Genomic DNA, 26,444 nt, shown 5'->3' on the forward strand with positions numbered 1-26,444 from the left:
TTTCCCTCTCAGCCCCAATCTCTTGCTTTCTCCCCGCCTCCCTTCATGCCCTGACCACAGTGCCATCACAGTAGAAGCCATCTCACTGGCTCTTCACTCAACCCTGGAACATCTTGACAGGAAAGGTACCATCAGGAAGAAGGCACAGGAGCCTCAGGACTTACACAGCCTAGTTCCGGAACAGTTATTACCCCTTAACCATCAGGCTTATGAACCAAAGAGGTAACTTCACTTGTCCCATCACTGAAATGTTCCCACAACCTATGGACTCACTTTCAAGGACTCTTCATCTCATGTTTTCAATATCTATCACTTGTTTATTAATTAATATTTCTTTCTTTGTGTATTTGCACAGCTTGTTGTCTTTTGCACACTGGTTGAACGCCCCAGTCGGTGTGGTCTGTCATTGATTCTATTATGGTTATTGTTCTGGTACAGATTTTGATAATAAATTTCTTTTGAACTTTGAACCTACAACTTTGAATATTTGAGGATCTCTGTTGGAGCTGCACACGAAGAGTCGCCACTAAGTGACGCCATCTTTCCGGAAGGTGCAGCAACAACAACGAAACAGTTATCACGAGCTGGATGACCACTGCCTCACAGTGCCAGAAACCCCAGTTCAATTCTAACCTCTGATACTGTCGCTGTGGAGTTTGCACGTTCACCTTGTGACTGGGTTTCATCTGGGTGTCCAGTTTACTCCCAACTCCCAAGGATCTGTAGAGTAATTGGCCATGTAGGTTGTCCCTAGAGTGTAGGTGAGAGGCAGAATCTGGGAGGAGTTGTTGGGGAGGTAGGGAGGATAATAAAATGGGGCGAGTGTAGGATAGTATAAATGGGTGGTTGATGGTCAGTACAGGCCCAGTGGGGAAGAAGGGCCTCATGTTGTTTCTAACTCCTCAGACTGTTACAGTGGCTCTGATTTTCTCTCTCCACAGATGCTACCTGACCTGTTGAGCCTTCCAGCATTTTCAGGTTTCCTTCATTAGCGGTTTAAAATATTTTTATTCTTATACCAGGTGTGTTGTGGATTTAAATCATACAGATTTCAGGAAGACGTTTTCCAGAGCAACTGGATTGTGAAACAGAGCAGTGTGTAGACTTGGTTACACTTGGAGTACAACTCAAGTAATAAACTGGAATCTGAGAAATCATACCTACCGAAGTTTTTATTTATTTAGATATACAGCATGGAACAGGCCCTTCTGGCATAACCAGCTGTGCCACCCAGAGACCAATCTACCGAGCCCAATCCTAAACAGAGGACAATTTACAATGAACTCTGATCTACTAACTGGAATGTCTCTGGACAATGGGAGGAAATTGGAGCACCAGTAGGAATCCCACACGCTCACAGAAAGGACTACAAACTTACAGTCAGCACTGGATTTGAACTCCGAACTCCAGCTCCCCGAGCTGTAATAGCGTTATACTAACTGCTACGCCGCCGTGGCACCCTGACAACTAGGGACAACTGAGCTGCCCGAGGTTGTTTCACTGAACAAGGGAAGCAGTGTACTGTGTCAAAGGGTTTGGGTTCCCATTCATTCGCAGCTTCACTGGTAAAACTGTCCTTTGCATACGTCATTGAGCACATCTCCAAGGAGCACCGCCCCAAGAAAGCACATCCATTATCACGAATCCTCACCGTCCAAGCCATGGTCTTTTCTTGCTGCGGCCATTGGGGAGGAGGTACAAGAGCTTTAGGTCCCACACCACCAGGTTGAGGAACAGTTATTATCCTTCAACAATCAGGCTCCTGAACTAGTGTGGATATCTTCTCTCACTTCGACACTGAACTGATTCCATAGCTTTGAAAGTCTCTACAACTCTTGTTATCAATATTATCTATCTATCTATCTATCTATCTGTCTGTTATTTGCACAGTTTGTCTTCATTTGCACATTGGTTGTTCGTTAGTTTATGTGTGGTTTTTCATTGATTCTATTGTACTTATTTGTTCTGCTGCAAATGCCTGCAAGAAATGAATATTGGGGTAGGATATGGTGACATATACGTAGTTTGATATCAGATTTACTTTGAACTTTATTATGTATTCCTACTTCCCATACCAAATGAAAGTGGTAAACTTAAGTCCTCCTGAGTCGCTGCGTTTGGTTTGGGGAAGGTGATGTGTGCTCTTTGTAACTGTGCCTAAAATGCTTGGATACTTGGTTCGCAGAACATTGTAGAAATGTGTGAAAGTAAAGAGCATAGGATTAGGGAAGGGGTAGAAGGCAGGGGGGATCTGAGGAAGGACTTCTGCACCCAGAGGGTGGTTGGAACGTGGAACGCACTGCCCGAGAGGGTGGCAGAGGCTGGCACCCTCACAACAGTTAAGGAGCACCCAGAGGAGCACCTGAATCTCCATTTGTAAAGAAGGCTATGGATTAAGTGCCCAGTAAATGGTTTTGGGATTGATTGGTGCTTGATGGTCAGTATGGACAGGGCAGGCTGAAGGGCCAGGTTTTGACTCTTGTGTCTCGATGAGCACCTGGACACGGCACTAAGCTGTCTTAGTCCTTCCCCAACCCCGTGGAGGGCAATCGGGGAACTGTCAGGGTCAGAAGGAGTAACTCACTGCATGTAACATGCTCCTCATGAATCCAGGAATGGACCAATTTGAAGAACTTTTCAGACTGGAGCAGATGAGATGAGGAGCTGGGCTTCTCCCCCATGTTCCAGGTCTAGGTTGTGGTGGGGGGGGGGGGAAGAATTTTATTCCACAATCCAAGGGACACACTTGATAAATAATCCCCACCCACACTCAAGCTTTGCTGCTGGATCTGCTGGTAGTACTATTTTAACAATGTCAGCCTACACCCACGGGGTAATTGTCACAATCATCCAGCTCACCAGAATCACTTCTTCCAGCAATAAGAGCTGAAGGCGGAGAGTGTAAGTGCTGTCTCTGGCTCTGACGCATGAACAACAGCTTCCTCTCAGTGCTGGCCCAGGCTCCACTGACACTGACCACTCGGTGCAGCTTAACCAAACCAGTCCCAGTCACTGTGGGATTTAACTGAACCAGCCCCGGCAGGTGGGGTTTAACGAAACCAATGCCAGTCAGTGTGTGACTGGTCACTAGACCTGGTCAGTAACTAAATTAATCTTAGTTACTGGGGCTTAAGTTAAACTGATCTGTTGGGGCTCAACTGAACAGGCGATTCACTCAACCAGACCCAATTAGTAAGGTTTAACAAAAGCAACCTCAGTGGTGAGGTTTCACTAAACTAGTCCCAGTCAGTGGGATTTAGCTAACTCATTCTCCCAAGAAATCCAAGAATGTGAGTATCTCTGTCCATATCCTGCCTCATCTGTTAGTGGTGACACACTTAAACTGCAGGGGCTTTCACTCTTTCCAATTCTGAACTCCTCCTGGACCAGGAAGAACTTTATGTCGAAGGTCTTAATATCCCAGGATTGGATTGGGTTAAAAATGCCTGCTGATCAATATGTAAATGTTAATATTATGTAAATTTATATGATATATATGTAATATGTAAATTTATGTAAATGTAAATATTAGTCCTGATGAAGGGTCTCGGCCCGAAACATCGACAGCGCTTCTCCCTATAGATGCTGCCTGGCCTGCTGCGTTCCACCAGCATTTTGTGTGTGTTGTTCGAATTTCCAGCTTCTGCAGATTTCCTCGAATGTGTTCCTTGTGGGGTCAGTCATCAAGCTTTCCCAGGTTTGGGAATGCATAGGCTAGAACCAGAGTGAAATTCCCTCTAACACATACAACCATGCTGGACGAACAGCAGGTCAGGCAGCATCTATGGAAAGGTTCACGTTTGGGCCAAGACCCTTCATCAGGACCAAATTCAGATCTTGGCCCTAATTTTTGACTGTTTATTCCTCTCTATAGATGTTACCTGACCTGCCGAGCTCCCCCAGCATTTTGTCTGTGTTACTCTGGATTTCCTGCACCTGCAGAATCCTCTGTGTTTAAAGGTCTCTCTTCCCACCACTCACAGGGCAAGGCTAGATGTAATATATCAATTCCTCTATGCTGTCCTATCTAATACTTTCAGGGCTGCAAGTACATGTTTTTGATGTGGAGTTAAGCTCCTTCTAAATTGTCCTACCAAGCACTACCAGGACAGGATGGGTTAGGCTCAGTTGACAGATCCTTCTACAATGTCCCATCAAGTGCTCCCAGGACAGCTACAGAGTGTGTTAGGTAACAGATTGTAGCTCTGAAGGAACGGGGCTCTGTCTGCATGTTGCTATGGTTACCTATTTGTCAAAGAGGCTTCTGTCACCATGGTGATGGCTCTAAAATTTATTCATGTAAAGTTGGTTCAAATGAATGTGCTTCCAGCTGTTATTTCTGTTGTTGATCTATTGACCTCCCCCATTCTGCTGTCATTATGAATGTCCAAGACTCAATTGCCTGCGTATGAACTCACCATCCCATTCACTCAGCAAACCTGCCCTTGATCACCTACATTTGCCTCCAATTAAGCACCACCTTGAATTTTAAAATTCTCTTTCTTGTTTTTAGATCCCTCCCTCCCTAACTCTGCCATCGTCCCCATGACCTACAACTCCCTGACATCTCCATGTTCTTCAGATTACTTCAGCTTTTCTGGATTTGTCTTTAGGTGCTGAGAGACTAGGCTCTGGAACTCACTCCCTAAACCTCTTTGCCTTTCCCCTTCCTTCAAACCTCCCTCTTTAGATCAATGTTGAAGTCAAGGTAAATTTATTATCGAAGTATGTATATGTACTTCCAAGAGGATCACAACCTTGTTGCAAGACTTGGAGGCCTCACTGACCCAGAGAGCTGTGTCGGCTGGAATCAGGGCCTTGTACTTTGGTTCTTGGTGGGGTCATCCATGTTAAAAAGGTGGAAGGGTAGAGGCCAGATGAAGAGTGGTCCTCCAGCCTTCTGGGTTCAGCTCAGGACTAACCGATAAAATGTTAAGGAAACAGCAATGACGAATCCTTCTATACAGACAGAGATGGAGGACTTTCATTGCTTTCTAAATGCCAGCCGCATACCGGGCAACAAGGAAATATGTAAATGTCACCATAGACTGCCTTGAGATTCATTTTCTTGCAGGCTTTTGCAGGAAAATAAAGGAATCCAGCTGAATTTATGAGAACTATACATAAACTAAGACTGGTAGAAAGCCATTGTGCAAAAGAAGATAGATAGATTGCAAATAAGTAGATAGGTAATACCGAGAATGTGAATTGTAGAGTCCGCTGAAGTAAGTCATTAGCTCATGGATCAGGTTGAGTAGGTAGTGGCGAAGGTTTCCGTTACCAGCTGTAATCAGTCCCGGCGTGGCTTGGTGTTAGCTTTCCCATAGACGACAGCGCTACAACAACGCAGCTTGCTGTGGGACCCCTCTGTGAGCTCCTGCTCTTTCCCAACAATGTGCTGAGTTTTCCTGACATTTAGACCCCCGACCAAAACATACCCATAGAGACTCAATGAACAATCCCTCCAGTATGTTCCATCTGAGAGCAGCGGCGATATTCTCCCTGAATGGTAGTGTAGCTCCCTCCCCCTCTTTTACCTCCATCTCCAACTCTTCTCAAACATCAAAACATTAGGCACCCATTCCTGCCCCTCTCTCAACTAAGCTTCTGTAATGGCCACAACATCATAGGTTCATGTACTGATCCATGCTCCAAGTTCATCACCTTTATCCATAACACTCCTGACATTAAAATATATGTACTTCCAACTACCAATTCCATCGCACAAACAAGAGAAAATCTGCAGGTGCTGGAAATCCAGCCAACACACACAAATGCCATCAGGTTGGAGGCTACCCAAATGGAATATAAGGTGTTGTTCCTTCAGCCTAAGTGTGGCTTTATCCCAAATGGAGGAGACCATGGATGGACATGTTGGAATGGGAAGTGGAATTAAAATGGGTGGCTACTGGGAGATCCCACTTGTTCTGGTGGACTGAGCATAGATGCTTGGTGAAGTGGTCTCCCAATCTACGTCAGGTCTCATCAATATACAAGAGACCACACCGGGAGCACCAAATACAGTAAATGACTCCAACAGACTCAGAGGTGAAGTGTCACCTCACCTGGAAGGACTGTTTAGGGTCCTGAATGGTAGTGAGGGAGGAGGTGTAGGGGCAGATGAAGTACTTGTTCCACTTGCAAGGACAAGTGCCAGGAGGGAGATCAGTGGGGAGGAACGAATGGACAAGGGAGTTGCGTAGGGAGCGATCCCTGCGGAAAACAGAAAGTGGGGGCAAGGGAAAGATGTGCTTGGATTCAGTTGGAGGTGGTGGACGTTTCTGTGAGTTATGTGCTGGAGGTGGAAGCTGGTGGGGTGGTAGGTGAGGAAGAGAAGAACCCTATCCCTGGTGGGGTGGCGGGAGGAGGGGGTAAGAGCAGGCGTGCATGAAATGGAATAGACACGGTTGAGGGCAGTGTTGATAGTGGAGGAAGGGAAACCCCTTTCTTTGAAAAAGGAGGACATCTTTGTTCTAGAATGAAAAGCCTCATCCTGAGAGCAGATGCGGTGGAGACGGAGGGATTGAGAGAAGGGGATGGCATTTTTACAACTAACAGGGTGGGACGAAATGTAGCCAGGTAGCTGTGAAAGTTCGTTGGTTTATAATAGACATTGGTAGATAAGCTGTCTCTGGAGATCGATATAGAGAGATTGAGAAAGGGAAGGGAAGTCTCGGAAATGGACCAGGGGAATCTGAGGGCCCTGTGGAAGTTGGAGGCAAAGTGGATGAAGTTGACGAGCTCAGCACCAATGTAGTCATTGATGTAGTGCAGGAAAAGTGCGGGATGGTCACCAGTGTAGGTTTGCAGCATAGACTGTTCACGTAGCCAACAAACAGGCAAACATAGCTGGGACCCATGCGATTCCCCATAGCCACCCCTTTTGCTTGAAGGAAGTGGGAGGACCCAAGGGAGAAATTATTTAGAGTGAGGACCGGTTCCGCTGGGCGGAGGAGAGCGGTGCTGGAGGAGAACTGGTTGTGTCTGGTGTCCAGAATGAAACGGAGAGCTTTGAGGCACAACCTGTCCCCAGAGGAGGTTCCAAGAAACTGCAACCCTGCCCCCTGCACCAGTTCCTCAGCAACTCATCCACTTGTACTATCATCCGATTCCTACCTAGCACGTGGCAGCAGGAGACGACAGTCATGGAACCTAGAACACGGAACAGTACAGCACAGGAAGAGGCCACAATGTTGAGCCGAACTGGCTAAAAAGTAATCAAAAACACCCAAATACTAATCCCTCCTACCCACAAAATATCCATATCCCGACAAACCTCTGATTACCAGGCAGTGCATTCTAGTCACCCTCAGTCTCTGAGTATAAAACGTACCCCTCACATCCCCGTTGAACCTACCCCTCTCATCATCAATGCCTGTCCTCTGCTATCAGACATTTATCTTGGGGAAACATCATCCACCCTCCAGCCCTTCCACCATAACTGTAACCCCTCACCAACCCGAGCTCTGTCCCCACAACAGGGCGGACATCATGAGAGAAGCGCTGGCTAATGAAGGAGACTGGGACTTAAGGCAGATGTGGGCTCGATGCTTAGATGTATTTTTCAGGAGCTGCACTGCCTGCTGTGTGCTGTACTAATCGATGGGCCGTGGGAGGTGGGACTGACCTTTATAATCACTGGCCGCCACTCTCACTGTGTCCTCCTTCCAAAACCACAACACTTGTGAAGTGCCCCCGTAGGACGCCCTGGGGTCAGAAGTGCTGGAGGACGGCGCCTAGCTTTTGTGGAGAGGTATCCAGGGCTGTGGACTTAACTGTGAGAGACCACGACTGCAGACATGAGCATGTCAACATTGGATTGTGGTGGGTGTGAGAGCACGGATCTAGAACAACACGCAAAATGTTGGAGGAACTCAGCAGGCCAGGCAGCGTATATGCAGGGGATGCTTCGGGCTGAGACCCTTCATCAGGAGTGGAAAGGAAGCGGGAGGAAGTTTGGGATAGCGGAAGGAGTGCAAGCTGGCGAGTGAGGGGGAAGGCAGGTGGTCAAGGGAGGGGTTGTAAGGTAAGAAGCTGGGGGGTGATAGGTGGAAGTGCTGAAGAAGAAGTAATCTGATTGGAGAGGACAGTGGTCCGGGGAGAAAGGGAAGGAGGAGGGGCACTGTAGGGTACTGATGGGCAAGTGAAGAGAGGAGAAGGGTTAAGAGGGATCCGAAGGGGAGTAGAAATGAGAGAGAGGGAAGAGGAGAAAGTACCAGAAATCAATGTTTATACTGTCAGATTGGAGGCTACCCAGCCAGACTATGAAGTGTTACCTTGTCGAGGCAGTAGAGGATGGTGTAGACTGACATTTTGGATAGTGGGAATTTCTGCATGTTATTGGTGAATGGTGCTCGGGAAATGCGGAAATAGAAAAGGAGTTAGAATACCCTTCATGTACGCGGAGAACAAAAGTTTGGTATAATGCAGAACTTCCATCGGCGCTGAGGGCATTGAGCCGCGTGTTCAACAGGACAACAGTGGTGCAGCTGTTAGAGCCACTGCCTCAGAACTCTAGCGATCCCGGTCAGCCCCAAGCTGTCTGTCCGAAGTTCGCACTTTCCCTCGGGTGCTTCAGTCTCCTCCCATATCCCCAAGATGTGCAGATTGGTCAGTTCAGTTGCCCCTACTGTATTGTGAATTTGAGGAGAATAGGTTACAGGCAAAATTAGTTGGTGGTATAGGAATTTCTCTGTGAGCTGGCATGGACTTGAAGGGTTGAATGGTCTCTTTCTACGTCATCAAGAAATGCAGAAATATGGAGGGGTTGAGTTTCAAGGTTGAGAATGACACACACACAATGCTGGAGGAACCCAGCAGGCCAGGCTGTATCTATGGATGGGAATAAGCTGTCAACCTTTCAGGCCAAAGCCCTTCACCAGAATTGGAAAGTTGGAAGGTGTACCAGGTTACAGGTGAGACCGGGTGGGGGGAGGGGGGGAGGGGGGATGAAGTAAGAAGCTGGAAGGTGATAAGTGGAAGAGGGAAAGGGCTGAAGAAGAAGGAACCTGATAGGAGAGGGCTGTGGACCATGGGAAAAAAAAGGAAGAGGGGTCCCCAGAGGAAAATGATGGCAAGTGCGAAGGGGTGAACGGGGGATCAGAACGGGGAGGAAGATGATAGGGAGGGAGGTAGAAGTTACCAGAAGTTGGAGAAATCGATGTTCACACCATCGGGCTCCCCAGATGGAATATGAGGTGTTGCTCCTGCAATCTGAGTTTGGACTCTTCCTGGCAGTACATGGGAATAAGAGGGTGAATTGAGAGGAAATCTGGCAGAGTATACAACCCCAGGCTGCCTCAGATAAAATGGAGGTTTTCTCATCAGGACACAAGGGTTTAGGTAAACAATACAAGGAGGGAGTGAAGAATGAATTGCCTTGCCTTATACAGCATGTAGTTAGAATCCTGAACTTAGTGTCTGCACAGGTGTCGGAAACACAATTACTCAGAATTCCAAGAGGGATCTGGATCGACTCTTAGGAAAATAATCTGCAGCACCATGGAGAAAGTGAAGGGAATGGCACTATTCTGCTGTGCACTGGCATAGGTTCAATGGACTGAATGGCCTCTTTCTAAGTTGCAAAGCAATAAAGATGGAAATAATCACAGGACTGAGAGAGAGAACAACTGGATTAATCTTCAGGTCAAGCATAGGACAGATGGGCTGAACGATGAACTTCCTGCTGCCAAGCCCCAGCATTTTGCCCCGACTCACCGTCACAATGAGGCCTTTCTCTTGGTAGTATTGGACCAATGGGATGGCATTTTGCTTGAAGGTGGCGAGGCGCCGGTGGATGGCCTTGGGGTTGTTGTCAGGCCGGCCTTGTTCCGCTCGCTTCTCCAACCTCTCCCTCAGTCGTAAGTTGGCGCAGGCAAGATAGATCACCAGGTCTGGCACACAGATCTGAGGGCAGAGAATCTGTAGGGTGAGCTTTAGGGATTTGCAAAATTTGCGATAAAAATGTCCGGAGCAATTTTTCTGCTTGAGGTTATATCTGCCCGTACCTTCACCTCTCTTGTCATTCAAGCTGTGGATCATAGGGGCCACTCCATCCTTACCCAAGGTCATAAGATAGACAGCAGAATTTGGCCATTTGGCCCATAGAGCCTGGTCTGCCACTTGATCACACCTGATTTATTATCGCTCTCAACCCTACTCTCCTGCCTTCTCCCCATAGCCTCAGGATGAGATGAAGGGTCTCGATCCAGATGAAGAGATTCAGCCTGAAGCACTGACTGTCCAATTCCTCCATCGTTTTGTGTCTTGCTGCAGATTCCAGCAATTGCAGTCTTATGATCTGCACAATACAGGCTGACATTTAGGGAACATCGAATCCCAGGGCTCACCTGTGCAGAACGAGCATTAGAGTGACAGTACTGAGGGAGTGTCTCACTGTCAGAGGGACAGTACTGAGGGAGCATCTCACTGTCGGAGGGACAGTACTGAGGGAGTGTCTCACTGTCGGAGGGACAGTACTGAGGGTGTGTCTCACTGTCAGAGGGACAGTACTGAGGGAGCATCTCACTGTCAGAGGGACAGTACTGAGGGTGTGTCACACTGTCAGAGGGACAGTACTGAGTGAGGGTCACTGTCGGAGGGACAGTACTGACTGAGGGTCACTGTCAGAGGGACAGTACTGACGGAGTGTCGCACTGTCATAAGGACAGTACTGAGGGAGTGTCTCACTGTCAGAGGGACAGTACTGAGGGAGTGTCACACTGTCAGAGGGACAGTACTGAGGGAGTGTCACTGTCAGAGGGACAGTACTGAGGGAATGTCTCACTGTCGGAGGGACAGTACTGAGGGAGCGTCTCACTGTCAGAGGGGCAGTACTGAGGGAGTGTCTCACTGTCGGAGGGACAGTACTGAGGGAGTGTCTCACTGTTGGAGGGACAGTACTGAGGGAGTGTCACTGTCGGAGGGACAGCACTGAGGGAATGTCTCACTGTCAGAGGGACAGTACTGAGGGAGTGTCGCACTGTCAGAGGGACAGTACTGAGGGAGTGTCACACTGTCGGAGGGACATTACTGAGGGAGTATCACACTGTTGGAGGGACAGTACTGAGGGAGCATCTCACTGTCAGAGGGACAGTACTGAGAGAGTGTCACACTGTCAGAGGGACAGTACTGAGAGAGGGTCACTGTCGGAGGGACAGTACTGAGTGAGGGTCACTGTCAGAGGGACAGTACTGCGGGAGTGACGCACTGTCAGAGGGACAGTACTGCGGGAGTGACGCACTGTCAATGGGACAGTACTGAGGGAGTGTCTCACTATCAGAGGGACAGTACTGAGGGACTGTCTCACTGTCGGAGGGACAGTACTGAGGGAGTGTCACACTGTCGGAGGGACAGTACTGAGGGAATGTCACTGTCAGAGGGACAGTACTGAGGGAGTGTCTCACTGTCACTGTCTGAGGGAGTGTCACTGTCAGAGGGACAGTACTGAGGGAGTGTCTCACTGTCAGAGGGACAGTACTGTGGGAGCGTCTCACTGTCGGAGGGACAGTACTGAGGGAGCATCTCACTTTCAGAGGGACAATACTGAGGGAGCATCTCACTGTCAGAGGGACAGGGAGTGTCTCACTGTCGGAAGGACAGTACTGAGGGAATGTCACACTGTCAGAGGGACAGTACTGAGGGAGTGTCACACTGTCAGAGGGACGGTACCGAGGGAGTGTCACACTGTCGAAGATACAGTACTGAGGGAGCATCTCACTGTCGGACGGAAAGTACTGAGGGAGTGTCTCACCGTCAGAGGGACAGTACTGAGGGAGTGTCACATTGTCAGAGGGACAGTACCGAGGGAATGTCACACTGTCGAAGATACAGTACTGAGGGAGCATCTCACTGTCAGACGGAAAGTACTGAGGGAGTGTCTCACCGTCAGAGGGACAGTACTGAGGGAGTGTCTCACTGTCGGAGGGAGAGTACTGAGGGAGTGTCATAGACTGAGGGAGTGTCACACTCTCAGACAGTACTGAGGGAGTGTCTCACTGTCAGAGGGACAGTACTGAGGGAGTGTCTCACTGTCAGAGGGACAGTATCGAGGGACTGCCTCACTGTCAGAGGGACAGTACTGAGGGAGTGTCACACTGTTGGAGGGACAGTACTGAGGGAGTGTCACACTGTTGGAGGGACAGTACTGAGGGAGTGTCACTGTCAGAGGGACAGTACTGAGGGAGCGTCTCACTGTCAGAGGGACAGTACTGAGGGAGTGTCTCACTGTCAGAGGGACAGTACCGAGGGAGTGTCACACTGTCAGAGGGACAGGTCTGAGGGAGTGTCGCACTGTCGGAGGAACAATACTGAGTGAGGGTCACTGTCAGAGGGACAGTACTGAGTGAGGGTCACTGTCAGAGGGACTGTACTGCGGGAGTGACGCATTGTCAGAGGGACAGTACTGAGGGAGCGTCACACTGTACAGTACTGAGGGAGTGTCGCACTGTCGGAGGTACAGTACTGAGGGAGTGTCGCACTGTTGGAGGGACAGTACTGAGTGAGGGTCACTGTCAGAGGGACTGTACTGCGGGAGTGACGCACTGTCAGAGGGACAGTACCAAGGGAGTGTCTCACTGTCAGAGGGACAGTACTGAGGGAGTGTCTCACTATCGGAGGGACAGTACTGAGGGAGTGTCACTGTCAGAGGGACAGTACTGAGGGGGTGTCACACTGTTGGAGGGACAGTACTGAAGAGCGTCACACTGTCAGAGGGACAGTACCGAGTGAGGGTCACTGTCAGAGGGACTGTACTGCGGGAGTGACGCACTGTCAGAGGGACAGTACCGAGGGAGTGAATCACTGTCGGAGGGACAGTACTGAGGGAGTGTCACTGTCAGAGGGACAGTACCGAGGGATTGTCACACTGTCAGAGGGACGGTACCGAGGGAGTGTCACACTGTCGGAGGGACTGTACTGAGGGAGTGTCACTGTCAGAGGGACAGTACTGAGGGAGTGTCTCACCATCAGAGGGACAGTACTGAGGGAGTGTCTCACTGTCGGAGGGAGAGTACTGAGGGAGTGTCATAGTCAGAGGGACAGTACTGAGGGAGTGTCACACTCTCAGACAGTACTGAGGGAGTGTCTCACTGTCAGAGGGACAGTACTGAGGGAGTGTCGCACTGTCAGAGGGACAGTACTGAGGGAGTGTCTCACTGTCAGAGGGACAGTACTGAGGGAGTGTCACACTGTCAGAGAGATAGTACTGAGGGAATGTCGCACTGTCGGAGGGACAGTACTGAGTGAGGGTCACTGTCAGAGGGACAGTACTGAGGGAGTGTCACAGTGTCAGAGGGACAGTACTGAGGGATTGTCTCACTGTCGGAGGGACAGTACTGAAGAGCGTCACACTGTCAGAGGGACAGTACCAAGGGTGTGTCTCACTGTCAGAGGGACAATACTGAGTGAGGGTCACTGTCAGAGGGACAGTACTGAGTGAGGGTCACTGTCAGAGGGACTGTACTGCGGGAGTGATGCACTGTCAGAGGGACAGTACCGAAGGAGTGTCACTGTCAGAGGGACAGTACCGAGGGTGTGTCTCACTGTCAGAGGGACAGTACTGAGTGAGGGTCACTGTCAGAGGGACTGTACTGCGGGAGTGACGCACTGTCAGAGGGACAGTACCGAGGGAGTGTCTCACTGTCAGAGGGACAGTACTGAGGGAGTGTCTCACTATCGGAGGGACAGTACTGAGGGAGTGTCACTGTCAGAGGGACAGTACTGAGTGAGTGTCTCACTGTCAGAGGGAGAGTACTGAGTGAGTGTAACACCATCAGAGGGACAGTACTGAGGGAGTGTCACACTGTCAGAGGGACAGTACTGAGTGAGGGTCACTGTCAGAGGGACAGTACTGAGGGAGTGTCACAGTGTCAGAGGGACAGTACTGAGGGATTGTCTCACTGTCGGAGGGACAGTACTGAGAGAGGGTCACTGTCAGAGGGACAGTACTGAGTGAGGGTCACTGTCAGAGGGACTGTACTGCGGGAGTGACGCACTGTCAGAGGGACAGTACCGAGGGAGTGTCACTGTCAGAGGGACAGTACTGAGGGAGTGTCTCACTATCGGAGGGACAGTACTGAGGGAGTGTCACACTGTTGGAGGGACAATACTGAGGGAGTGTCACTGTCAGAGGAGTGAACTGCAGTGAGATAGTGTTGAGAGACCTTCACACCACTGGAGGGGATGGAAGGACCCCATAATGCAGTAGGGGTTGAGTTTCTCATTAAAATGTGAAAACATTCCCCTGTCTACTCTCAGACTTTGCCTATGACATGCTGGTACTATTTTAAAAACTAACATTTCCTACGGAAACATTAGAAGGTTGGGAGAAGTGTTCTGTGGGTGCTGAGTTCTCAGAGCGATGACTGCACCTGGTCGTCGAAGCAGATTGCTTGGGAGACCTCTCGGGGAAAACCATCAATCACAAACCCCTGAGCGTCGGGTTGCTGCATCAGCTGCTGTTTAATCTCACTGATCGTCGTCTCCTGCCAAAGAAACACAAGGAATCAGTAACGACCTGAACTTCAGGCCGCCTGTCATGTCTCCGCTCCGATCCTGCGGGATATCACACCCTGTAAGTTAAGTGGGGCTCACTGAACACAGTGAAGACTGCATGCCATTCTGATCACCTGCCTACAGGACAGACATGAATATGATTCAGAGTGCAGAGAAAATTTAGAAGGACGTTGCTGGGACTTGAGGATCTGTGTTGTAGGGAACTGTTGAATAGGTCTGGACTTTAGTTCCGGACTGTCAGAGAATGAGGGGAGATTTGATAACAAAATTATGAGGGGTATTGATAGAGTAAATGCAGGTGGGCTTTTTCCACTGAGGTTGTGTGGAACTATAACCAGAGGTCATGGGTTAAGGGTGAAAGGTAAAAGTTTAAGGGGAACATGAGAGACAACTTCTTCCCTCAGAAGACGTTGGGAGTGTGGAACGAGCTGCCAGCCGAAGTGGTGGAAGAGAGGTCGAGCACAGTTTTGGATAGGAACATGGATGGGAGGCATTTGGAGTGCTGTGCAGATGGGTGGGAGTAGGCTGATTAATAGTTTGGCACAGACTAGATGGGCTGAAGGGCCTGTTTCTGTGCTGTAGTGCGCTCTGACTCTATGAAAGCTACTGAACGTTGCTGTCAGGTGACTGTATGAAAACAGATGTTTGACAGTGTGAGGATTCGCTGGTAGGCCAGCCTGTCTGTGACTAATGGCACCATCTCTCCTTCAGCCTGGTTTTGAACCTGACCTCTTCACATGGAGCTATTAATTTGCTGGTTACACCTGTTTACCATCTGTGCAGTGGTCACCGCAGAAACCAAGTCTCACTCATTCTCGTCAGCCCTCCCACTCACCCTTCCTCCTCTGAGAAATGAATAGCAACAAGATAGAGTCAATCTGTCACCGAGCACTACAGGTCTTTCGACCCATCTACTCTGTGCTGACCTGGTCTGCCTAGTTCTATCTACCCTGCACCCAGGCCATATCCCTCCAGACTCTACTCATCCATGTTGCAATTGAACGCACACCTACCACCTGCACTGGCAGCTTGTTCCACACCTCCCACTACCCTCTGAGTGAGGAAGTTCCCCTCAAATATTTCACCTTTCACCTAAACCTATGACATTGAGGTCTATTCTTACCCAGCCTGAGGAGAAAAAGCCTGTTCAATCTGCTGTTAGTTCTGATCTTGCCACTGGTTATGAGCAAAGACATCTGCAGAGTCTGGACTTTTCCTGGTTTGTAAGACACAACTGATTATTAAATGAATTAATATGTCCATAGTTTCAATGCACAAGTTAACCTGTCACGTGCTTCCTGTGGTATTGTGTAACTGGGCACCAGCATAGATCAGCAAGGAAGGGTGGGTGAGCAGCAAATGGGGAATGGATTTCTTCCAAAACTCCTCATAACCTCATACGATCCTCTTTTTAAATCCCTCCATCTATTTCACCGTCCCTGTCTCTGTAATCTCTCCCTACCCTCTAACCCAACAGTGCTTATTCGTTTCTGGCAACAGCCCTACCATTAGCACAGTGCCTTCATTTGGTCAGCACGGTAGCGTAAGGGTTAGCACAAGGCTTTACAGTACCAGTGACCGGGGTTCAATTCCCGCCGCTGCCTCTAAGGAGTTCGTACATTCTCTCTGTGACTGTGTGGGTTTCCTCTGGGTGCTCCGGTTTCCTCCCACAGTCCAAAGACGTACTGGTAGGTTAATTGGTCTTTGTAAATTGTTCTGTGATGAGATCAGGGGATTGTCAGGTAACACAGCTCAAGGGGCCAGAAGGGTCTGTTCTGCGCTGTATACCAAGGGCCTAATCTCTGAAATTCTTTCCTTTACCAAGTCGACATCTCTCTTTCTACCTTAAACCCTCCCCCAAACCAAATATATGAAATATTCCTACCACAAGAAAGGCATAATGGAAATGGATGCTGTTGTTGTCCAGTCAGAGGAGGCTGGCGGTGGTAAACGACCAATAAAAACAAAGTGCCGACCCTCACCTGTGGTGCCAGCTCCCCATTGGTGATGATCTTCGCTATCAGGCCCCACTTCCTGTTGGTGCTTGCGTTGTGCAGCATCTTTTCACGCAGGAGCTCTCCCACAGAGATGTGGATGAATCTGTAGTGCTCTGCAATTTTCATGCTCTGGGTCCCCTTGCCACTCGCTGGCCCTCCTTCAGAAGAGGTGGGAGGGGGGTGCGAGAGAGTGAGAGATGGGGTGAGTGAAGGAAAGGAGAGAAGAACCTGAAAACATGGAGATTGTAAACACAAACGGGGGTGGGGGGGGGAGAGGGGTGAGGAGAGTAAGGTGATCCTAACTCTCAGCTTGCACAGATAGACACACAGGTCTGACGAAAGGTCTTGGACCTGCATCATTAATTGTTTCTCTCTCCTCAGATGCTGCCTGACCTGATGTATGTTTCTGACGTTTCTGTTTTTATTTCAGAATTTCCATCATCTGCATCTTGCTTTTGATCTTACGAGCAGCTGATTTGATTGACATCTCATTCACCACACTAAATATGTGCATCCTTCATCACTGCTGTGGTATGTACTATCCATAATAGACTCCCGGTTACTTGGAGTCCATTGTAGATGACACACAGCACAGCTATGGTATAGCCTGGGCCATTCCCAATCCTGCCAAGAATGGCAAGGGGACAGCATTGGCATAAGTCGCTATCCTAAATGTGGATTCCAGTTCATTGAGCCATCGATTGATTGGGGCATTGCTTATTTGGAACAAATCTTAAAGAACAAAAGCAAATCAAGAAAATATTTATTTGGGACACTATGTCACTTAATTGGGACACTATGTCACTTAATTGGGACAGAGGACTGATGCCGAACAGTTTCTAACTAGTGTCAGTTGTGTGCACCTGTGTGGCTGTTAGACGCTACATCATGCCTAGAGCAATCTGTTTCAAAATAGAGCCACTTGCATGTTTTCATTCAACAAGCAGTAATATTTGTCATAGATACTTGGCGAATAGTAAACAGCCAGGCAATTCGGAATTATTTCGTCACTGCGGTTTCAAGGATTCAGGCTTGCAGATGCCAGGCACAGCCAGGAGTGAGAATGAGACGATTTCACTACTTCAGCAAGTTGCAAACTACGAAGAATTTGAAAGTATGAACAATCATCTTGGATGCTACAATCGTAATGAAGATTTGGAGGATGCTGTTGTTGAAAGTGTTGTCTGAAGGCAGTCCATTATCTACACAAGGTGCCAGCGCTGACTGTTCATTGACAGTCAACCAAAAGAACACAGTAACGTACACTGAATAAATTCCTTTGTCGATAACTATCAGGACTAATACACAGTTTTATAGTACTGTAGTGGTACTGTTCTAATTTGTTCTGTATTTCATTTAAATACGTAATTTGTTACTCATTTAAACTGTAGTAGGTATTTTTTTATTCCTTTAAAATTGTTTTCATGAACATAAGAAATAGGAGCAGGAGTAGGCCATCTGGCCCATACAGCCTGCTCTGCCATTCAATAAGATCATGGCTGAGCTGGCCATGAACTCATCTCCACCTACCTGCCTTTTACCCATAAGCCTTAATACCCTACTATGCAAAAATCTATCCAACCTTAAATATATTTACAGAGGTAGCCTCCACTGCATCATTGGGCAGAGAATTCCACAGATACATCACTCTCTGGGAAAAGTGGTTTCTCCTTATCTCCATCTTAAATCTACTCCCTCGAATCTTGAGGCTATGTTCCCTAGTTCTAGTCTCACCTACCAGTGGAAACAACTTTCCTGCCTCTATCTTATCTATCCCTTTCATAATTTTATATGTTTCTATAAGATCTCCTCCCATTCTTCTTAATTCCAGTGAGTACAGTCCCAGGCAACTCAATCTCTCTTCATAGTCTAACCTCCTCATCTTTGGAATCAACCTGGTGAACCTCCTCTGCACCGCCTCCAAAGCCAGTATATCCTTCCTCGAGTAAGGAGTTCAGAATTGCACGCAGTACTCCAGGTGCGGCCTTACCAGTACCCTGTATAGTTGCAGTATGATCTCTTTGCTCTTAAATTCAATCCCTCTAGCAATGAAGGCCAACATCCAATTTGCCTTCTTGATAGCTTGCTGCATGTGCAAACTAATTTTTTGTGATTCATGCACAAGCACTCCCAAGTCCCTCTGCATAGCAGCATGCTGTAATTTCTTTTAAAATTTAAATAATAATCTGCTCTTTAATTTTTCTTTCCAAAGTAGATGACCTTGCATTTATCAACATTGTACTCCATCTGCCAGACCCTTGCCCACTCACTTAACCTGTCTATATCTCTCTGCAGTCTCTCCATATCTTCTGCCCAATTTGCTGTTCCACTCAATTTAGCATCATTAGCAAGCTTAGATACATTACACTCGATCCCCACTTCAAGATCATTAATGTATATTGTGCACAGTTGGGTGCCCAGCACCAACTCCTGTGGCACACCACTCACCACTGATTGCCAACCAGAGTAACATCCATGTACCCCAACTCTGCTTTCAATTAGTTAAGTAATTCTCTATCCATGCTAATACATCAACCCCAACTCTATTCATCTTATCTTATGGGTCCTTTATGTGGCACCTTATCGAACACCTTCTGGAAATCCAAGTAAATAAAGTCCATCTGTTCCCCTCTATCCACTGCGCTTGTTATATCCTCCAGTAAATTTGTCAAACAGGACCTGCCTTTGCTGAATCCATGCTGCGTCTGCTTGATGGATCCATTTCTTTCCAGATGCCTCACTCTTTAATAACCATTTCTTTAATAATAGCTTCAAGCATTTTCCCAACTACAGATGTTAAATTAACTAGCCTATAGTTACCTGCCTTTTGCCTACATCCTTTTTTGAACAGTGGCGTGAGATTCATCATCCGCTGGGAGCTGCTCAGAATCCAGAGAATTTTGGTAAATTATCACCAAAGCCTCGACTATAACTTCTGCCATTTCTTTCAGTACCTTGGGATGCATTCTATCAGGACCAGGGGACTTATCTATCTTCAGGCCCACAAGTTTGCTCAACACTACCTCTTTAATAATAGCGATTGTATCAAGGTCCTCACCTCCCATTGCATCCATAATATCTCTCTTTGGCATGTTAGATGTTTCCTCCACTGTGAAGACTGACACAAAATAGTCATTCAAACCCTCTGCCATTTGCTCGTTACCCAGTATCAATTCCCCTTTCTTATCCTCCAAGGGATCTATATTCACTTCAGCCACCCTTTTCCACTTTATATAATTATAAAAACTTTTACTATCCATTTTTATTCTTTGCATTAGTTTATTTTCATAATCTTCTCCCTTACTTTATTGCTCGCTTCATGGTTCTTTGTTGCTTTTTAAAGTTTTCCCAGTCTTCCAGTTTCCCACTACTCCTGCTGACTTTCAACTAATAAGGGCAGCCATGTAAGTCCAAGATGTACTGGCCCCGATGAGTCCCAATTAACGGGAATTCACTGTACATCACCCTTCATTGCTCTTCACTGGTCAGAATCCCAGCACTGAGGGGACACTGTCGACAGAAGGGCTGCACACAATTCCGCAAGGCAGCTCAGCCACAGCTTCTTAAGAGGAATTAGGCATGGGTGTTGACACCCAGGGATTAATGCTTATGAAGGTGTTGCTTCCATCCATTTAAAGATTATCTTGTCTAGTGAAAGCATTCAGATTACATACAATAGAACTTTGGGGAAAAAGCAGACATCCAGTTGGACTTTTAAAATTAAAGAACAGGAGGATGATGTTGGCCTGTTTCGGTAGTACTGACAGAAAAGGCAACTGTGTGAATACTTACAAAATGCTGGTGGAACACAGCAGGCCAGGCAGCATCTATCGGGAGAAGCACTGTCAACGTTTCAGGCCGAGACCCTTCGTCAGGGCTAATGTAAGGGTTAGGTATGTGTGTGTGTGTGTGTGTGTGTGTGTGTGTGTGTGTGTGTGTGTGTGTGTGTGTGTGTTAGGAGACAGCATATTATATTTAGAGTGATGCAAACTTTACAAAGTCTGACAGGAAGGATCTCGATAGCCTAGGGCTCAGAATAAGACAACTGGTAGGGCGGGATTTCAGGAGAGCCATTTCCACCAGAGGGTGGCGTAGGTCTGGAACTTGCTGCCCAAAGACGTGGTGAAGACATACCCTTAGCCACATTTAAGTCAGGGTGTGAAGGCGGCTAGATATTGCAGGCTGGGAGCAGGGAAGCTACTGTGGATTAGAGCAGGTAGCTTTTGACATACAATGGGCTGAATGGCCTTCTGTGTCGCAAGTATCTCAGATTCGTTTGAAGGTTATTGTTGGATTGGAAAGAGTAGGCTCTGCAAAAATTCCATCAAACTTGGCCCATTTCCATAGTCGGAAATTCATCTACATTTACTGTGTAATAAGATAATACTCAGAAGGGGCAATGGGTCACAACCCCATGCAGTGGGATACCTCCCAGGGTTTTGGGAGGTCTGTTCTATCACGGCATCCGTGGGAACTGGAATGCTTTCCCAGTGTACTTAAATACAGTCCCTTTATAGGACTCAAAGGAACATTTTCCACCGAGCACTATTTTTATCACAGCTGATCAAAACAGCATTAGTATGGTGGAAGTTTCACATGAACACGGAACCAAGCTTCTGAACCAGTGTGGATAACTTCACTCAGCTCAACACTGAACTGATTCCACAACTCTACAAGGACCAAAGTCCTTGGACTCTCTTTCAAGGACTTGTGTTCTCAGTGTTATTTATTTATTTGTTTGTTTATTATTATTAGTTGTTTTGTATTTGCACAATTTGTCTCATTTTGCACATTGTTTCTCTTTGTGAAGAGTTTATCATTGATTCTATTGTACTTTCAGGGTAGCATGTGAGATATGCATACTTTGATTATAAATTTACTTTCAACTTTGCACTTTGAACTTTACTTTGGAAAATAGACATCAGGAGACTTCTCTCCAACTGGAAAAATGGGAATCAACTGGACTAAGGGAAAAGAAAAGGAACTTTTAATCCAGTCCCACTTTCCCTTGGATTGTATGGGCTTTTATGTTTCTAAGTGATCTGCCATGTATGATATTTGTGAGAATTGGAAACATTGAAAGAGGCAGGAAAGGTTGGCCACTCCTAAAGACCCTCAGCATCCAGCGCATGTCCTCTTCTTGTTACTGCCATCAGGAAGGAGGTACAGAAACCCGAAGACCCATACTCAATGTAATAGGGACAGCTTCCTCACCTTCCCCCGTCAGATTTCTGAACACACCATGAATTCAAGAATACTCCCTCACTTTTGAATTATTTATTTTATTTTGCATTGTAATTTATAGTAAATTTTTATGTCTTTCACTGTGCTGCTGACAAAAAGAAACAACTTTACTGCCTGTGTTGCTGGGAAAGGACCCGATCCAGGTTTGAACCCAGCTAGATGTGTGACCCACGGAAGGAAGAGCAAGAGGTGAAGAGCTGTGATCGGCATCTTCCCTTTCTCTTTGGTGAACTTACCGATGACCAGGATGACTCTTGGCCGGGGCTTGGAGGGGTCAAACACCACATACTCCTCAATCAGCTCGTCCGTCTCCGACAGGTCTGTGTCGCTCTCGATGGAGAACTGGTGAATGGGGGGCAGTCGGTCGTAGCGTTCATGAGCCAGACTGTGGCTCTCTGAGAGGACTTGATGGGGTGGGGGTGGTGAAGGGGAAACAAACACACGCACACAATGAGCATCAAGTGGCAGTGACAGGTCAACCTACCATCCTTTGCTACACTGACCCCAACCACTGGCTCTGCACGACTCCCCACCTCTCACAGAGCAGCTTGGCTGATTTGCATTAATTTACAGGTGTCGTACACCCACGTACTCCACTAAGTTGCAACTTAAACCCACACCATCGTTTAAACTAAAATGAATTTTTATTTTCAATGACCAGCATTAAGTGACAATATTCCTCTTCCAGTAATGCAGAAAATGTTGTCACATTTTAATTTTAATTTTGCTATTTCCACATTTTTGCTTCCAGTTTTAGCACTTGTCTACGTGTCACCTTGCTGTCTCTGTCACAAAACCTGCAAGGACTAGAGTCTTCCCAGAAGCTGAATGAACCTTCCTATGAGCAGAATCACTTCAGTAAATGTTGTGTGAACCTATGTGTAATAAATCGGGCTGTTGGCTTCGTGGTTTCATGGTGACTGCCAATCGGAAGATCTGTGTTCAATTCCTGCTGCTGCCTGCAAAGAGTTTGCATGTTCTTCCCCATTACCCCAGGAGCTCTGGTTTCCTCCCACTTACTAAAGGACATATGGGTTAGGCTTAGTAAAGTTATGGGCATGGCACCACTTGCTGTCTGCCCCCAGCTCATCTTTGGGCTGTGTGGTTGTTGACGCAAATGATGCATTCTTTCACTCTGTTGCAATGTACATGTGACAAATGACGCCAATCTTTATCTCTAACACAAAAAAACTTACACCGAACCATTAAACCCAGATACACCAATGAGCTGACCTGCAGGTGGGCAGTGGAGGGGAAGAGATTGGATGGGACAGACAGTGCTGTACAAAACTCTTCGGCACATATATATATAGCTCGGGTGCCTGAGACTTGTGCACAGTACTGTAGTAATTTTAGGTATTGCTCTGCTCTACTGCTGCAGAAATAAACCAAATTTCATGAGACGTAAGTGATGATAAACCTGATTCTGATATGAGTCTCTATTGTGGACGGAGAGTGGGTAGGCAGCAGGAAGAGGGGAATCATGGTTGAGAAAAGAGGAAGGGAGAGGGGAGGGATTAGGCAGCACCAGAAGGGTATTCTGAAATGATCGATAAACCAATTGCCTGGAACCAAACAACCTTGGCCCAACCAGGGTGTGTTTGCACTGGTGCCACCCTTCCCTGCCCCTGGCACTCCTTCTCTGCCACCTGTCCCAACCCCACTTCTGCAGCACTCCACCATAGCCAGTCCCTACATCCTTTGCTTCTGCTAGATTTACAAACGTGCTCTCTGCTCTGTGTTGACAAATACATTACTGTACCAGTGTCGCAGTTAACTCAGACCTAGCAGAGTCATAAAGTTACACAGCACAGAAACAGGCCCTTCAGCCCAACTCGTTCGTGCCAACCATGGTGTCTGTCAAGCTAATCCCATTTATCTCTATCTGTTACCCAAATGTCTTTTAATGTTCTCAAGTTCTGATAAAAGGTCATCAACCTGTTTCTTTCTTCATGGATGCTGCCTGACCTCATATGTATCCTTACAACTCTCTCCTTTCTTGTTATTTATTGAGAGAGAGAGCGTGGAATAGACCTTTCTGGGCCTTCGAGCCACATCACGCAGCAATCCCCTGATTTAACCCCCGCCTAATCACAGGACAATTTACAACTGAATGTCTTTGAACCATGGGAGGAAAGCGAAGCACCCAGAGGAAACCCACCAGTGGTCACGGTGGGAATTGAACCTGGGTCGCTGGTACTGTGAAGCATTGTGCTAACCTCCATGCCACCATGCCACCCAGGTGCCCAGCACCTGAGATGTTTTGCTTTTTGACTCGCGTTGCCTAAGATGTCCTTAGCACCTTTCACAAGGTGAAAGGATTCAGCCATTTCCGAAAGACTGGCCAAGAGCTCCCATTGGAATTGCTAGCTTGCTGGTGAGATGTTAGGTTTCCAGGTGTTGGCATCGGTGGGTGCCACACACCGGCCATGATGAGGTTGCTGCTATTCCATCTCAGAAGGCTGCGATGTGCTGTCCTCATCGACACGGAGGGGAGATCAGTGACTGACTCCTACACACTCCGACGATAGCAGCCAGAATGACCTCTGCCTCCCAGAACTACATCTGAAGGTCCTCACAGTTTGACTCTGTGTCTGACTTTTACATTGCATTTTATAAATATTCTGTAAATGTCACAAACAGGTGGGGGGTGGGGGTCAGTTGAAAAGATCACCTGCTGTGATGAAGTGCTTTGAGAGGTTGGTTATGACTAGAGTTAACTCCTGCTTGGGCAAGGGCCTGGACCCACCGCAGCTTGCCTGCCGCCGCGATGGGTCTACAGCGGATTCAGTCTCACTGGCTCTCCACTCAGTCTCTGATCACCAGGGCAACAGCAATACCCATGTCAGTCTGCTGTTTATTGATTACAGCTTAGTGTTCAATGGCATCACCCCCTCAGGACTAATCGGTACGAGGAATTGACTGTAGATCTTCCGGAATGGGAAATCGGGAAACACACAGCAGTCTTGCGTGTGGAAGGGTTCAGAGGCTTCAAGTTCCTCTGTGTCAGAGACACAGCCGGGTCCATCGGGGACACTAATCTCCTCAGCATCGAGGGCGTCGTCAAAAGATACCTCAAGAACGCAACACCCATCATGAAAGGCCCTCACTATCCAGGGTATGCCTTCTTCTTGTTCTTCTACCATCAGGGTCGTACAGAAGCTTGAAGACACACATTCAACATTTTAGGGACAGCTTCTTCCCTTCATCATCAGATTTCTGAACCCACGAACACCACCTCTCTATTTTTGCACTTCTTAGTTTTTTTATATTATTATAACATAATTATTAAGTGTTGCACTGTACTGCTGCCGCAAAACAACAGATATCATCACCTAAATAAATTCTGACTCTGAAACTGAAAAGGTGTGTAGAGCGTTCAATAGAACTGTGAAAAAGTCTTAGGCCAATAAGCATATCAAAGGTGCCTGAGACTTTTACACAGTACTGTATTTGTCAGCGTGGAGCAGAGAGCAAGTTTGTAAATCTGGTGGGAGCAAAGGATGTTGGGGAGGGCGAGGCTGGAATGTCGCAGGAGGGGTGTGGGACAGACGGCTGAGGAGGAGTGCTGGGGTGGAGACACACTCAGTCCTGAGATACCAGGCAAGGTCATTAGATTCCAAACAATTGGTTTATTGATCACTGGAGAATGCCTTTCCGGTGCTTCCTGCTCCCTCCCCTTTTTCCCAACCAAGATTCCTCTCTCCCTGCCTCCTTCCCATTCTGTCCACAATAGCGACCCGTATCAGAATCAGATTTATCATCGCTCACATGTCATGAAATTTGCTTTTTTTTTGCTGCAGCAGAACAGTGTGATACATAAAATTACTACAGTACTGTGCACAAGTCTTAGGCACCTGAGCTCTATACATATGTGAGTGTGTGTGTGTGCCTAAGGCATTTGCAGAATACTGTATATTTCTATAGGAGTAAGGCACAATGTACTTCTGAGCACTGGCTACTGTGTTAAACTGAACCAGCTAATTCTTATTAAGTGGAGTCTTCCCCTTTACCAGGTGTGGAACAAAATATTTCAGTGGTATGATATGAAACTTTTGTGTGGGAAGATTATCTCGATGCTCATTTTGTAGAACGCAGGAGTAAATAGTGTTTGAAAGGACCTGAGGTTCAGTGTTGTGCCTGTAGTCATAACAGGCAAGAGGCTGGAAGAGCTCAGCATGTCAGGTAGTACCTACTGTATGGAGGGGAATAAAGGGTTGATATTTCAGACCAACACCCTGATGAATGGGAAGACTAAACTGGAGTAGAAGTGGGCGTAATAGAGAAGGTAGTGAGTTACCGCTCCGATACATGGCTCTTCTCCCCTGGCTCCCACCAACAGGTGGCAGTGCCCTCTTCTCCTGAATGATGAAGGTATCCCATCGCACTCTCTCCAGTCCACCGATCTCCCTGACTTTCTTCAGGCAGTTCTCCAGGTACTCAATGGGTTCCTCAGGACGATGGTACATCAGGCCCGTCAGCATACTCTGGGGAAGAAGAATAGCAACTGAGATTCAGATTGATGTATCACATGATGTACAACATAAAGTGAAATGCATCATTTATGTTAACCTCCAATGCGCCGAATGACCTGCTGGGGGCAGCCCACAAGTTTCACCACACGTATTCCAGCACCATTACAGCAGCCCATAATGCCTGTCAGATCAACACTGAACACAATAAGCAACA

The 26,444-nt window shown here is 47.4% G+C and overlaps 1 protein-coding gene across 1 annotated transcript in view; it reads right to left on the reverse strand.

Annotated features, from left to right (window-relative positions):
- The window catches only part of LOC132406527 (adenylate kinase isoenzyme 5-like), a 110,766-nt gene extending 84,527 nt beyond the window's left edge, over positions 1–26,239 (reverse strand). The window contains exons 1-5 of the mRNA XM_059992320.1: positions 26,056–26,239; positions 21,992–22,159; positions 16,497–16,669; positions 14,370–14,483; positions 9,718–9,906 (exon numbers count right to left, since the gene is read on the reverse strand). Coding sequence (XP_059848303.1) covers positions 9,718–9,906; positions 14,370–14,483; positions 16,497–16,669; positions 21,992–22,159; positions 26,056–26,239 — 828 coding nt within the window. The remainder of the gene's footprint in view (positions 1–9,717; positions 9,907–14,369; positions 14,484–16,496; positions 16,670–21,991; positions 22,160–26,055) is intronic.
- Positions 26,240–26,444: the final 205 nt, after the last annotated feature.

This window comes from Hypanus sabinus, chromosome 16 (assembly GCF_030144855.1).
Source record: "Hypanus sabinus isolate sHypSab1 chromosome 16, sHypSab1.hap1, whole genome shotgun sequence".
Taxonomy (NCBI): Eukaryota; Metazoa; Chordata; class Chondrichthyes; order Myliobatiformes; family Dasyatidae; genus Hypanus; species Hypanus sabinus.